The 16,753-nt window shown below is 39.9% G+C and overlaps 1 protein-coding gene across 5 annotated transcripts in view; it reads left to right on the plus strand.

The window, feature by feature from the left end:
* The window catches only part of garnl3 (GTPase activating Rap/RanGAP domain like 3), a 75,659-nt gene that overhangs the window by 20,815 nt on the left and 38,091 nt on the right, over nucleotides 1–16,753 (plus strand). For all 5 annotated transcript variants that reach the window (XM_085164948.1, XM_085164946.1, XM_085164949.1 and 2 more), the window contains one exon: nucleotides 7,742–7,811. In XM_085164948.1, the coding sequence (XP_085021074.1) occupies nucleotides 7,742–7,811 (70 nt within the window). The remainder of the gene's footprint in view (nucleotides 1–7,741; nucleotides 7,812–16,753) is intronic.

The raw sequence follows: 16,753 nt of genomic DNA on the forward strand, positions 1-16,753 counted from the left end.
TTATTGGGAATAATTCATAAGTTCTTATAGAAAAGTTAATGAGTAGCAGTTACTTTGCATACATATACTGTAGTGTGCTATGCAGCTCTGTCAATAACTTCACTTTGATATTTACATGCAAATTTTCCATATCACATCCTGGAGTGCACAATAAGAAATTGTAATTGGGATTAGTTTAAGGAATTTCTCATACTACCCAAAAATAGTCTTCCAGTTGGTAGTATAACATCATATTTTTGCAGTAATTCCTAATATTTATAGTTTTTCTTCATGTGTTGTTATGACAGCCTGTGTCGGAAAGCTTTCAAAAAGTAACATTATTTCTGAATTGTGTACCAGCTAATGGATATTTTATGTCGGCCCCAAAAGTCTTTTGTTTGGCATTGTTCCTGCTCCTGTTGGCATCTTTTTCTCTCATAAACAAATCCCATTTTGTTGTGATTAAAGAGTCACACAGTGCTTAATGTAATAGGAAAAAATGACTGGTTTAGTCTCGTGGAGCAGTTGGAGGTTTCGTGTGATGGGTGTACTCTACATTTCACTCCATTTCAAAGGCTGCTGTCCATTGTCTTGTGACAGAAACCACAATTTGTAACCTCTCCTGTACTGCATTACTGAGGGCAGCACTTGAGTAATGAATATCCATCTTACCTTGTTCGTTTCGAAGCGATTTCTCTTTGCTCTGAGCTTTCAAAGTCATTTTGCTTTGGCTAACAGCCATTATGCTGCTGGAAAGTGATTGTCTGGACTGCTGTGGTGCAGAGTTCAAGCTATGATGTCTAAACATATGGGTGGCTTCAAATGCAGGACTATAATTTCAGCTGTGCTATATCTCAAAACCATGTAATGACACACCATGTCAGGAGAGTGAGGTAGCTTGATGGGCTTACAGCCAGTCATACAAGCCTGAAAGTGGACTAGCTGCTCTGATGCAAACAAGGTGATGTGAAGCAGATGTAAAGTTCATCATGTACACACTTTTAGTACAGTAGGGGTGGGGGGATGGTATATAGATTAACTATCTATATTGATTTCAGAGTTGAGGATTTTAATGTTGTTATGAAATATATAAATACACTCACTGGTTACCTTATCGGATACACTTTACCAGTACACCTTAGTTGGACACCTTTTAGTTACCAAACTTCCTTAATTGTATGTGCTCGAAACATTCCTTATACATGATCATGACTGACATGATGGCATCACACAGTTGCTCCAGATTTCATGGCTGTACATCCATGATTTGATCTCCTGTTCCAACACGTTCTATTAGAATGTGATCTGGTGACTATGGAGGCAGTTTGAGTAAAGTGAACAGACGATCATGTACAGGAAGGCAGTGTGAGATGATTTGAGCTTTGTGACGTCGCACATTATCCTGCAGGAAGCACCCACGAGAAGATCTGTACACTGTAGTCATAAAGGGACAGACATGGTTAGCAGCAATACTCGGTAGGATGTGGTGTATAAGAGTGGGGTTTAAAGTGTGCCAAGAAACTATTCCCCACACTATAACACCACCAGCACCAACCCCAACCTTTGCTAGAAGGCAGAATGGAGCCATGCATTCCTGTTGTTTACAACTGATTCTGATCCTACCATGTGAATGTTGCAGCACAACTCGATACTAATCATGCCCTGCAGCCTTTTTCCTTTTCCTTTTTTCTTCTGTTGTCCAATTTTGGTGACCCTGCGTGAACCATGACCTCAGTTTCCTGTTCTTAGCTGATAGGAGTGGCACCTGGTATGATCTTCTCCTTCTGCAGCCCATCTGCATACCTTGGATGTAGCCAGTGGTTGAGTTAGTATTGGTTCGTTATCGACTTAAGGCAGTTTGGTCATTCTCTTTTGACTCCTATAAGGCATTTTTACCCAGAGAACTGCAGCTCACAGGATTTTTCCTGACAATTCTCTGTGAACCTGTGTGTGTAGAACAGCAACATTGAAGCCACATTCAAATCTCCTTTTTTTTCATTCTTCCGCTTCTTCTGTTTGAATTTCAGCAGGTCGTCCTTTGCTATGTCTACATGTTTAAATGTACTGAGTTGCTCCCATGTGATTGGCTGAAAGAATAGCTATATTAACAATCAGTTAAACAGGTGTACCTTATATTGTTGCCAGTGAGTATGTGTATAAATTGGAATATATACTTGAAATCCTGTCTGTGTTACACTCCTGCAGCTCTGTTCTCTGACAGGTACATGTTCCTCATCACATTCAGGGCACTTCACTCCCGCAGCTTGTTCCACCTCTCTAATAGTTTGTTAGCACAGCATGAATGTTGCTTATCTGTTTGGTCTGACTGAAACCACCTTGAGCACAAACAGCACAAACAAACAACCGGCTACACCTCACACATGTGTTAAAATACCTTTCATTTTACAAGTGTTTTCCAGAACATACGAAGATGTAGTCTCAGTCTGGCAACAATGTTTTTCCCTTTGAGCATTATGGAGGTTATGAGGTTTTGAAAAAAATAAACAAATCAAAATAAGTCAAAAAATATCAGATGTAAAGATTTGATTACTCTGCATGCAGAACCACTTGTACATGCATCTTTCTCACAGTTCAGCCTTAACTCAAAATATGAGAGTCGTCATTGGAAGCACCAAACTAATAAAATGAACAAAACGAGCTTCACTGGGAGATGCAGTGGTTCTCATTAAGGAGATGGTTGAGGTAATTTCACCTAATCACCTTCCTCCAAGATAGAGTCCCTTTCATGACCCTCTCTCTCAGAGGTACAGTGAAGGGCAGCAACTCCCATTATGGGCAGAAAAACCCACGGCACATATAGTTGAAGGTATTGTTGTGCTGGACCACTTTCTTAATCGCATCTCTGTAGAAGAGGCAAGAATGAGGGATGGGAGAGTGGAAGGAGACGATGATGGATACATCCTGTAGTTCACACACACACACACACACACACACACACACACACACACACACACACACACACACACACACACACACACACAAATGCAACCTTTAAGCCTGAGTGGGCATTATGTATTAACAGCCCTACCTCTGCCTTTATCTTGTCTGCAGAGACAAATAAACCTTACCACAGAGTGAGGAGTTAAATGGAGGTAAAAGGAAAATAGAGGGTGTTGGTCAAAAAGGAAGAGGAGGCCAAACATGGGGGTCATAATAGGCAATCGTGGTACATGATACACGGTAACACAAGATATTCAAAATGTGGAAGGTGTACAGCTAATAGCACACTGTTATTCACTGACTCAAGCTGAGCACCCATCAGCTAATCAGTTGAGTTAGCTTTCAGGAACAATGGCTAATATTTTGGGGCTTCTGGTGTCGCCGGTGGATCTCTAGGTGAGGACTTCCTGTACCATTGTTTTCTATGCAGATGACTTTTGAAAAACTAATAAAAGGCAGCAGCATTGTGAGACTATATATGGTTTTGATGCCAGAACTTAGTAGAGAAATCCTTGTTCACAGCTGTAAGATTCTTCTTGTAGTCTGTCACCAAGTTTTCAGACATCCCTGGAGGGATTTTAGCCCACTCCTCTTTACAGAAACTCTATAAATTCTTTTGGTTTCAGCGTAGTGTGTTCCCAATGATGTTCCTGGTGACTGTGTCTAGTCCCTTCAAATCATTAACAAGCTCCTGCTGTGTAGTTTTGGATTGATCCATCACCTTTATCATGATCATCCTCGTCCCAAAAGGCAAGATCTTGCATTGATCTCCAATTTAAAGGCAATTGATCATTTTATACTTCTTTCATTTTTGAATAATCGTGTCAATAGCTGTTAAGTTCTCGCCAAGCCTCTTTGTGATTGTCTTTTAGCCCATTCCAGTGTTGTACAGGTTTGGTTGTAATCTGTGTGACACATGTGTACAGAGCCAGTGAGAATATCAACCAAACATCCAGAAAAAACAAAATAAAACACTGTCTATCCATTAAAATGGAACTATCAGAAATATTAGAGACTTCTTATCTCTGGAAGTGAGAAATCTTATAAATTCACCAGGGGATCAAATAATTATTTCCCCCCACAGGGGGGTTGCAATCTTTATGTTTTGTCCTTATTGTGGATTGTTTACTGCACCCAGTATGATCCCGTTCAAATGTGATTGGTTAGCAGAAGATGGATTACCCCTTGCCTTCTAATCATAATCTCATAAGTTAAATGTATAAAATCATGAAGGCCTTTAAAGATTTAAGCAGTTCTGTCACACACACTTGTGCTTGTGTTTGAACAATTTGTCCTGAAGCACCAGCTAGCATACTGTACTGATGAGAACATGCAACTTCAGTTTTCACACAGTTGCTGCGTGACAGCCGAATAACTTTAACTCCACACAAACTTCCTCTCCAAGAGTTATATCTGTAGTGTTACTGCAAGTTGTGAGATATTTGCCCAGATCCGTGTGTACTCAGTGTGTATGCTTGTAAAGCAGCATCCATCTATCCAGCTCTCTATGTTCAGTCTAATCTTGTAAAATTCTATAGACAGAGAGGCATTGTTTCTGCCACTCTTCTCTTCTTTCTGGAACTTCTCTGATTAACATTTGAGGAAGGGAATGACACTGCACAGCATGACGAATTGCATTGCACATCCACTTCTATTTGGCAGTGCCATTGCTTCATAAATGGTTTTATTGCTAATGGGATTTAACTAGATTCTTATGACATTTAGCATTCCAAAGAAATAAAGCGTCACAAAGGGAACTTTGAGAACGCTGTCTGCTGTGAATAGACAAATTAATTGATCGTTTTAGAATTCTACTGGGCTCGCTTTGTCTTTTCAATTCATCTTTAAAATTTGATGCTTTTTAAATTGCTACTAAGAATATCTTCTACATGGATAACGTTGGATCGATAATAACACGATTGTCATGACTAAAATTAAGCAGTGATACATGGGTGTATCAGCAGTACTGTAGGGCAATTCAGTGCTGTCATACTGAGAGTCTCTTAGCAAAGTTTTTGTAGGGATGGAAACCAATATTCGGTCTTTTGTGTGGAGCACCGAGTGTCAAACCTGACATTTATAAGCACAAAAACACTTGAATAACTGACCAGCTTTCGCTGTAATTTACTTGCCACTGAGAGGAAATAAATCCACTTGTTTACTTCCTCTCAGTGTTAAATGATGACATTCTTGAAAATGCCGTGTCCGTGTTAAATATGTTATAGCTGCAAGCTTAGTGACTCAGATCTCTATTGCTATTGCTCTTTTCATCTATATCTCAACTAGAATGAAAATTGGAGAACTTACACTTGTGCATGTTTTAGTGTTTTTAATTTGTCATCATTTTATTTTTCCTTAAACCAGAGAGAAAAAAGCTCCTTATTTTTTAGGACCAGATAAGGTTATTCATATTGGAGAAACACTTACATTTTTTGTATTAGTATTTTTTAACTTTTACGTGTGTGTGTGTGTGTGTGTGTGTGTGTGTGTGCACTGGTTTGAATCTATCCCTGTGTCAACTCTGTGCGAGTGTGTATCACCAGCAGTCATCTCTCCACACCAATCTCCATCTATCACTCGAGCCTAATTCAATCAGGACCCCCATCTCAATCAGAAGTCAGTTGGACACAGCTCCCGGGTCAGTCACTGTGCTGCTGGCAGCCACACCATACTGAGAAACAGACAGAGAAAAGAAAAAAAAAAAAACATAAGAAGGAAAGACGCAATATGAATTTAATGCCAATGACCAAAAGGACAAGTATGATAACTGAAAATGGAAAGAAGTGCCCTTTGGGTCATGGCAACCTTTTCGCTGACCCCCCGCCTGAACTCTAAGAGTCTCACCCTTGTATCCCTGCCCTCTTCATTGCTTTCACCCGCCACCCCAGTTTTCGTTATTCCCCTCGGAACTTTTGATCCTACCTCTAAACAATATCCTGTGCAAAGGGCAAGAAGCAGTAGTTAAAGTGGTAAATTTGAAAAGGGCAAATAATATAAAAGCACAGACAGCCCCACATAGAATTCCCATATATCAGTACACAGTTCACATTTACTAGTAATCCAATGTGAATACAAGCAGAAGATGATTAGTTACCAATACTCACGTTGAAGGAGTGGCAACAAGTGGAAAATCTGGATTTGATTTTTTTTCTTTAGACACTCACTGGCGACTCGCCATGAGAACTACCTTAAATCTTCACAGCACAGATACAACATGGTGGCTCAGTAGCATCATACAGTTATTGCAGATTTGTCAGCTGTGCATCCATGATGCCAACCTCCCATTGCATTACATCCCAAAGTTGCTCTATTAGACTGAGATCTGGTGATTGTGGGGGTTATTTGAGTATAGTTAACTTACTGTCATGCTCAGGTAACTAGATTGAGATGATCTGAGCTTTGTGACATGGTGTGTTATCATGCTGGAACAAAGGGATGGGATGCAACTATCCTCCAAACCATTAAACCACCAGCACCAGCCTGAACCTTTGATACAGAGCGGGATATCATGTTGTTTACACTTCTGTTGTTGACAGAAGTGGTACCCTGTGTGGTATTCTGCTACTGTGCCCCATCTGCTTAAAGGTGGACGTGTTATGCAGTCAGAGATGCTATTCTGCATACCTTAGTTTAAGTTAATGTCACCTTTCAAAGTCACTTAAATCACCTTTTTTCCCTCCTATTCTGATACACAGTTTGAACTTAAGCAGGTTGTCCTGACCATGTTTCATGCCTAAATCCATTAATAAGCAGTGGAAGTAGCTGGTTAGTGTATAGTAAATACTTAATAAATGATATTATAGTCCTTTAGTGAGCATAGTGCATAAAAGAAGTAATAAGCAACTATGAATAATTAAATGGCTCTATCCTCTGGCAGCTCCACTGACCTAGTCACCCTAATTTTCCTACAATTATCCAGGTGGTGCTTAGATGAATAGCGAGATAGTAGTGTGAGAGGAGCCAGCTCGTGGTGTGTTATAATGCATTGATAAACTTAATACTTTGATAAAGCCAACTTGAAAATGTTTATGTGACACAAGACTGACTGGTGGCATGTGAGTATGGAGGACACGATGCATTAAGCGGTTAAGTGATGAGTACCAGTAGCCTCAGGTGGCTCCAATGACTTATTCTTGTAGTGTGATTCACTACTGCCTGTCCTCAAAGCATGTAGCTGAAAAGTGAGTGTTTCAAATGCAGTAAAGAAAAAAGGCAGTAAAAGTACATACCTGAGACCACAGATATGCACAAATAAGCCAAAATATCTCACGGTGTGATGAAATAGCTGGAAATTTAAGCACATTGATGGGCAGGATCATTGTATCAGCGCACCCAAACGTAGGTGTTAGCAGAGGAAAATAAGCAGGACGTGCATGTGGAAAGAGTTAGCAGGGTTAGGGTTACCTGTGGTCTCCAGCTTCTCCATTCACGGGGCCTCATAGGACTTTACCAATCAAGTCACGCAGCTCTTCTTTTTCTTTTTGGTCTTCCTCATCGGTGGAAAACGCAGCTCAGTAACAGAAGCTAAAGAGGTTACCGAGTTGTGCAGACGCCTTCTTTGCATGCATTGCCTTGTAACCATGTACTGTTTGAATGTGAAGAATGGTGAGACACACACAAACATAAACAGGTGTTCTCTAGTAATACTATACTATGTATATTATGATAAAGAGACTGTAGAAAAACAGATGCTGCAACTGCCACTTGTGTATGAACGATGTCACAGTTTATGCATTGTATACGTATGTGATGAGAGCACATAGGACATGCATCTGAGTCTGACCGTTCCTCTGTGTTACAGCTCTGCCTCAGAGGACTTGGGGTGCAGGCGTGGAGACTTCAGCAGGAAACACTATGGTTCGGTCGAGCTGGTGAGTCCCACCCACAGTGCGCTCGTGTCTTTGTTGCTCTCTTTTGTTTCTCAGCATGAGCATCTCTTTTTCTTCTTTCCTCTCATCCTCATCATTGATTCTTCTGTTGATGACCTCCCCTCCCTCTCTCTCTCTCTCTCTGTCTTGCTCTCTCTGTCTTTCTCATTCCCTTCCCACTCCCTGTTGGCATGGATGGACAACAGAGGGGGACTGATGAGTCATGACATGCAGGGCGTGGTTCAGGGATGTGCTTTACCAGTGTGGATCACAACAGTTCTCCACTCAAAGTCATTTAATTCAATTTTGTTTTTATTAATAAAGCACAGTGTATTAATCTAATGGGATTTTAAAGTGTAAGGTAAACATCTTACGATAGTATAGGGACAGATCTGACCGTGGTTTGTGAGCAAGAGCTCTGCAACAGCAATGCAGGATGCTTTTTGCCTACCAGCCTCCAAACTTAATTCGTTTTGTTTTGATGCTACTGGTGTAAAGCTGCGGCACAGTGTGTGTCTTTGTGGTTGATTACTAAGCTGTTGAGTCATTGTTGCCCTGGGGGGGCATGTGTGTATGCGTCTGTGCATGTGTGTAAGCGTACGCCCCTCCACTGTGAGCTGAGTCTGTACTTCCCGATAGCGCAGAGGGACAGGAAGTCCTAGGGTTTTCACGCAGCAATCGTACTTCCTACCAGAGACATATTGCGGGTTTGTCCATGAGTGTCGGGCACCACGTGCTCAGCAGATTAGTGATGAGGAGAAACCGCACTGTGCCTATCAGCACTAGCATACAGACAGTATGGACAGTGAAGTTGTGTGAGTGGGGTGTGTCAGTGAAAAAAATGAGAGGCTAGTATCCAGAAACTGTGAGTGTGAGACAGGGTGAGGTCACTAGCTTCAGTGACTTGTTGCAGCAGGTCAGTGGTGTCCTCTCATTTCATTACCTCTGCTACACCTTAAAATCTATTTCTCTAGCATTAGCTCGGACCGTCACTATGCGAAGCAAAGTAAAAAGTGACTCTGACCTAACATCAGGGATTTAATAGTAAAAAAACAAAATATGTAGATTCCGTATTTAAATGTAAGTAATTTATAAACAGCCTTTTTAAAAATATGGATTGAGTTTCTCTGTGGGCAGAGATGTATTTGACTCATCTGAGACTGAAGTTTACAGCTCTTTTTTTAATTTAGCCAACTACATCCTAGAATATACTGGCAGGTTTTGTATTGATGACTACTGTAAAATCAATAATAAAATCTAACGATAGATTAAAGGTGGAATTTGACAAGTGATGATAAATAGCTTAAACTCAAATTGATGACTTTTAGCCTTCTTCTGCATTAGTCCAGTTTAGTTTTTACTAATTTTACTAATTAATTAGTTTTTACCACAGATACTGCAGACTACTTAGTTCCAGTAACCTCACATTAGCCCTTTGACCAATGCAACACAGTTGATCATTTGGTATATTAGCAAAAATCCATCCTACGGGCAGTTTTTCCCATGCCGGCATCAAACTTGGTATGTCTTGATGCATGCTCAATCATCCAAATCTGTTCAGATGAACGAATCAACCATTTGGGATTTGGGATCCCAAGATTTGGGAGTTTCACTACATCCAGATGAACAGAATCAACTTGGTATGGTTACATGAGCATGGCTCTTTCAGTGTAGCAAGCAAATGCCTGGAAAGATTCTCCTCGATCACCCATCTGTCGTGACCCCTTTTCCCCTTCAGTTCATGCCATGGAATTGTAAAGGGGCGTCAGATGGAAAATAAAAACCTGCCTGTTTTTAAAAATTAAACCCTATCATAAGCTTTAAATTGTACATGTAACATGCCTATGAATGTGCAAACGCTATGTTCATTTTATGTACATAAAAACAGGAGTGTACACTCATAAACCATTGTTTTTATATGCTGATACAAAGACAGGGTACTTTTATTTGATGTAAATATTTTAACCACGTAGATGTTAGAAATATTGGTATCTTAGATTGTACCAATGAGTCATCAGGAGGAGTTTGGGAATAAACATACAGACATGCATACTCTGCAGTCATTATAGTATGATGATAACGGTTACGTCACAATATGAACTGATAACCAGATAACTCAACAAGATAACCCTTCTTCTTCCTATCCACAATCTGTTACAGACATGTGAAATAAAATGAAAATTGAATTTGCTTATACTTGTGGACCTCTATTTTAAACAATGAACTTGCAATCATCTGCCACTACAGAAAAAAAAGCAATGCAAAGCAGTTCTGCTCGTTTTAGTTTTGTTATTTAGCCAAATGCTAAAATACAGAAACTGCAGCTTTATTGACATTTAAATGCATACAAAATGATAACAAGAAAAGAAATAATGATTTTCTGACCCACTTAAACCCCTTGGCTGCAACTATTTTGAATATTTTATTGATTTAATAGCATATGCTTAAAATAATTACCATGTTATGAAAGTCCAGAAAGTTGCAAATCCTGACATTTGAGATCTCAAATGTTTAAATAATGTCTTACATAATTGGTCTATAATATAAAAAAAAATCTACTCACTGCTGTAAGATTACTAAGCAACATCACAGTGTATCTCTTGTGAAAGCTGCAGTTTTCATTGTAGAGTGAGTTAGGTGTCGGAACAATTTCTTAGCCAGGTGCAATGGCTAATTGCTCAGGTGTTCACGCTTTCCTGGAAACATCACAATGAGAAGGACAGAGTCCCTCTAGCTGCTTGCCTATTCTGCCAATTTCCATGCTAAGCTAAGCTAACTGGATGCTCGCAATTATAGTATTGTACTGTTGATCATCTCATCAGAGTCTGAGCAAAAAAACAAACATTCATAATATGCATTTGTTTAACTGCCATGAGAATATGCCCTAAGTCTAACTTCTAGAGATTTACTTTTGAAGTTTAGTTTAACAGAATGGTTAACAGCTTTATCCATATGCTCTGAAGGAAGCTGGATAGGCTGTGTAGCTTAAGTTAATCATAATAAACTTTAGTACAACCACCTTTGTGCTTTTCTAATGCTATTATAGTGTATTACAGATTAATTACAGGTTTCAGGTTACATAATTCAACTAATTATTGGTGCTCAAACAAATTCACATAAAACTTCAAAATAATCATTTCATCCAGGATGATTCGGTTATTAAGACATGGTAATTTCAGGTGTGATAAAAGGCAAAATGGCATGGTTAAGAGACGAGGAAGTGGGCAGAAGGAAATTAAATACAGGGCTTGATAAACCACCTTTATATTCACAAAGGACCTCAGGGAGTATAACCACATTACTACATTACCTGTGGTATATTTTTGCGCCTCAACTCTCTCTCTTGGCTTTCTGTGGGAGAAGAAATATAATTGCATGTGTGTGAACATACAGCAGAAAGTGTTTTTGTCAAGTCTGGCACTCATGCTGCTTAAGGCTGTATGTCTCTGGGGGAGGCTTGTGCAAAGGTCGGGAACAAGTCTGTGGTAATTCAGGTTATGTTGCCTTTTAGCCAACAAACAGCTCTTTGTGTTGACAGCATTGAATCGATGTGCTCTGTGTCTGTTTGTGTCCCTAGTGTGGTGTTGGAAGGTTATTAGGTCCTGACATTTCCTTCAAAGAATTATTCAATTGTCCTAAAAGTCACATAATTACCAGTTATGTGTGTGATTGTTAAAATGATGTAACTCATATTTTATGTCTATCTTTGAGATGCTTCAGTGCACGTCTGCTGGGCTGTCAGAGCTGCAAGCACTCTGTGATGGTGATGCTGTGGCTTCACCTGTGGCGCCTGTGGTGGTGTGATGTTAATGTGGGCAGAGTAGTGTCCAGCAGAGATGACAACGTTGAGGTCAAAGCTTTCTGCAGAGACTAAGTTTGGGGCTTGCTTGCAATGACACACAAGAAGGATGAAGTTAAGGCATGTGGCCAGCTAAAGCTGTGATTTGTTTGGGGAGTTGTAGTGTTTTTGTTGTGTTCTCTGTCAAGATGATCCCACACTGCTTCAGCAATGTTGAAGTCCAGGATTTAGGGAGGCCAATCCATGACAGATAGCGTTCCATTTTGTGTTTTTCTATTCAGATATGTTTTTACTGGATTGGCAGTGTGTTTGTGATCATTATCATGTTGATAAAACAAAGCTGTTGCCAGTTAAATTTTTTCCAGATGGTATTGCACGGTGGATCAAAATCTAATGGTACTTTTCTGCATTCATAGTTTTGATAAGACTCTCAATACACTGGCTTGAATGGGCCCTAAACCCCACATGCATGGAGAAGGAATATACTCAACATAATTATCGATTATCTCACCATTTGCTGCATAAGGAAACGTGACTACACTATATGCATCATTACTCTGTGTGGAGTTTGCGTGGGTTCTCTCCGGGTACAGTGCAGTTAGCGGGGTTGGGTTAATTGATGATTCTACATTGTCCATAGGTGTGAATATGAGTAAGAACAGTTGTCTGTATCTTAGTGTTAGCCCTGCAACAGACTGGGGACCTGTCCAAGGTGTACCCTGCCTCTCCCCCTATGACAGCTGGGATAGGCTCCAGTGGCTTCACTCTTCATATTCTTTCTTTTTGGGGCACGGATTTGATGGTGGTTTATTTTAGTTCTTTTAGTACTAAAGAACATGTTTTCAAATGTCACAACTAGAAGATATTGATTCAAAGCAGGGACTCCCTAATAAGAGAGACCAGCATAAGCAGAGCCATGACTCACCCTGTCTGTTTTATTTTTGGCATCATGGAAGCAGTGGTAGCAGGGCTCCCTACAATGTATGATATGATTCACTCTTGTCCACACACAACTAAGACACTATAGAGATATGTATAGGATCCAGTTTCATTTCAGCCTGCTTGCATTATAAGAGACTTTGTACTGTTAAAATCATTTGATGGTGAAAACATTGAAGAGTCACTAGAGTGCTCTGCTGTTAAAGGTGGAAATCAGCATCATATTAAACGGGGTCCTTGTTTGTTTTTTCTTATTTCCTGTGTATATGTGCATGTTTACTGTTACCATGGTTGATGCGTTCAGTTTCACTGTGTGTGCACCGCCTCACACCGACATGCATCACATGCAATGTGGAATAAACCTGACAAGAGTTGTGACGTTGCAGTGTGTGAAAAGGTTTTTGCTCCCGTTCTGATTTTTTATTGGGGGTTTTGACATATTTGCACACTTTCAGGTGATGATCTGAAACAAATAACATGAGTAAATTTTTTTTTAAAAAATGCTATTTTTAAATGATTTCATTTATCAAAGGAAAAAAAATATCCAAACCTATTTGGTTTGGTGTGTTTCAGACCATTGTCCTGCTGCATAACCCATGTGAGTTTGAGTTTCAGGGCATGAACTGATGGTTAGATATTCTCCTTGAGAATTTTCTGTTAGTTGTCCAGGTCCTGAAGCAGCAAACCAGCCCAGGCCATCACACTACCACCGCCATGTTTGACTGACTGACATCCTGTGTTACTTTTACTCCAGATGTAACGGGAAGCAAACCTTCGAACAGTTCAGCTTTCCACAGAATATTTTCCTTGGAACTCTCCCATGGATGTCTCTGTGAACCCAGCTTTCCAAAAATCACAGCTAAAATAACGGCTAATGATTTAACAAGGGGGGCAATTACTTTTTCTCTAATTGCTTTTTTCCCTTAATAATCTTGTCTTGTCTTAAATTTGTTTGATGATTTGAAACATTTAAGTTTAACAAATATTTTTAAAAAAAGAAGTAGAAATTAGGAATGTGGCAAATACATTTTCATAGCACTGTAAGTGATATTAAGTCAATATATGTTAGCTGCAACAAAACAGCTTAGAACGAGAGTTAAAGCAAACAAGGCACGGCCACAGTTTGCATTAAAGTCAAAAACCACACAAAGAAAAGCTGATGGGCTCCAAATGTTAGCTCTCCTCCTCGCACTGTAGTGAACAGTGATGAAATATGGAACTGAATTCAGCAGATCAGATCTATAGATCAGCGCAGTCTAGCTTTAAGAGTCTGGATGAGTAGAAATGAGTAGAAATATTGGATTGCTGAACTCATAACCAGCACACAGGCACAAATCTATATTTTTAAGTGCTCATCCACACAACTGAGCAAGAAATCCTGTCACCATTGTTCATAGACGGGGACAAGCAACACAGTCATAAAAGCGACGCCCACCCTGTCTTGTCATTTCATTCTGCAACAACGCCACCGTCCACTTTAAAAAACTTAATTGTGCATTGTTTCATCCTGACACAACAGCTCAGAAAGCATGGAATTTTGTTTATCCAGTGAACTGAATTGTCTTTGAGGCTGAGTGATGGAGTTGGTGACAGTGAGGTGGGTGCTGGCAGTCTCTGGTGAGCCAAACGGAAAAAAGAATAGGATAAAACCCTTCAGACACACATTCTCATGGTAATTTTTTCTGCGTGCAGACATTATATTTGCCTTAGCTTCGTGCTATTTGATGTGCCGCAGTGCACAACATTAAATGAGACTGGCACTACTGGCAGAATCGGTGCGTGTGTGTGCTGAGAGGTTAGCTGTCAGTCTTGCACAGCGACTGGTGAGCAGACGGCTCCGCTCCCACCTGCCTACCAGTGTTACTGTCATTGCCTCAGAGGCTTTTGACTGCACTGTCACACTGCATTTATTCCCACTCTCAGCGTGTATCACACTGTTGCTTATTAACTGCATAAATTCGGCCGAGCAGAAGACACTTTGGCCACAAGTGGCAATTAAGATAAAAGCAAATAGATGTATGCTGTGTGTAGTTTTGCTTTTGTGACGCAGACACTGAAGTGTTTATCCATTAAGCCAGAATCACACGTACGTGTTTCAGGCTTCGGTCGTCTCGAGTCGTAATCATTTTAAAAGGGGTGACTTGTTGCATTGCTAAATTGAATTGTGGGCTCTTTGCAGAAAGTTGAGAAAAGATCAAACAGCCACAAATTGCCTTTTTTTTAAATGTTCCAGCACAGTTGTGTTTTGTTATGCAAATTATTGAAGGCACGCTAAGAAGCCTGATGTCGTGGGTGGTTGTGCTGATCCTTTTTTCCCCTTCTTTCCAAATCAATGCACTGCTGGTGACCCATAGTGTAGTAAACATAGAACAACACAGATTTGAATTAAATGGATTTGCTGCATAGATTATCCTTTTGTCGTGTTGAGTCAGGATTGGACCGATATCTGATCTGAATTTGAATTTGATTGGTGCGACTGATATTTGGGTCGCGAGTAGAGACTCAAAGTGACTCATCCACACGTTTGACTGTTATGTTACTGTTATTCATGTTATGGAAATAGTTAAAAAGTCAGTAATGAGCAGTGCTGTTTTTTTTTTCCTTTTTTTTTCCTTTTTTGATTAGCTTATATTTACTGAATAAATCACAACTATCACTGATCGCTACATTTTGCAGAATGGCCACGGGATGAGGGGAGGAAACCTTAAAAGTGTCCGGTTGAAAATAGTCAAATAAGGCAAGTTCACAACAAGTTATATCACTGCAATAGACTGGTGACCCATCTAGGGTATAAGCTGCCTCTCACCCCATGATAGATGGGATAGGCTCCAGGTGAAGCCACTACATCGATCGAAAACCCCAAAATAAAATTCCAAAGAAAGCAAAACACTTTCCTTTGCACACAGCCACTCACTGTCACTCACAACATTGAAAATGGCTCGCTGGGGCTGCCTGTTGTTCTCCCAGCTTTTGTATTCTGTGCTGAGTCACCTGAGTCAGCACCACAGGAGAAGAGGAGGGCACCTAAATAACGGGGGAGACAAACAGTTACCAACACTCATGGTTCCTAGGATATTTAAAAGTAAAAGATTAGTCTTAAAGCTTTTACTTTTTGATAAAGCTTATAGTCCACGATGGATCGGTTGACCCTGAATCCTTCCTTAGCTATGCTCCAATAGGTGTAAGCTGCTGGAGAGTTCCCTTAATGTACTGAAAAGTTATTCTCTCCATATGTTTATACACTGCTTTGCATGTAGTTATTACTAAAATCTGTCTCTCCTTCAGAGTGTGTCTTTTGCCCTGCACCCCGTTCATGTTTCATAAAAAGTGAAAGTGAAAATAAAATGCTCCTGCTAACAATTCTATGTAGCTTCTCATAGCTTAATCCTGTGTGCCAATAATTACAAAAAAGATCAAAATGGATATCTGTCAGAGGAATCAGACTACCAGCAGTGTTTTTTAGAAGATCGGCACCTTCTTAAGAGCTTTCAGGAATATTGTATGGCAGAGTTTAGTTTGCTCAATGTCATATCAGTACCACATTATTTTGCTTCTTTTGCAGACTAACAGTTTGTACAGCTGATTGATTTTTTTTTTTTTTTTTTTTTTTTTTTTTTTTTTGCATTTCCTGACTGAATTTGGTCTGATTGAAGAAAGAGGGTTTTATGCTGATCCAAGCTAAGGAAGTGCTTCAATTTTAAGTTACATAACTTATTATATGGGAGCAATTAATAGTGCTTCAACTCCTTCCACTGTGCATCTGTAATTCATCTGAATAAAAAACACAATGAAGAGTTTTATTACTGTAGACCAAGAGGAAGGTGAAAAGAAGAGACTGAATTTCCATGATTCTTTTGACAACTTCTTCCCATTCAGAGACTTATTTTTAATCAAGGAACTCAGTTTAATCTTCCCGTTTTTTTGCTTAGTCCTTTTCTTTAGCGGTTTCTGCTTCTCTCTTTTCCCACTCCTAATCTCCATCTTAATTCTTTCAGTTTCTTTTTTTATATCTTCTCACTGAGTGTGCACCTGCCTCTCTCCTTTTTCTCCCTCCCCGTGCCATTCCCTCCTCGCCCTCTTTCACATCCTCTCCTGCTCTACTGAACTACGCCTCTGTGTTTCCTGCTTTCCTGGAGGGTTGTGGGTGTGCATGAACAGGCCCGCTGATGAGATCAATTATCTATCAGCAGTCACAAAAGTATTGATT

Source organism: Neolamprologus multifasciatus, chromosome 7, assembly GCF_963576455.1.
Source record: "Neolamprologus multifasciatus chromosome 7, fNeoMul1.2, whole genome shotgun sequence".
NCBI lineage: Eukaryota > Metazoa > Chordata > Actinopteri > Cichliformes > Cichlidae > Neolamprologus > Neolamprologus multifasciatus.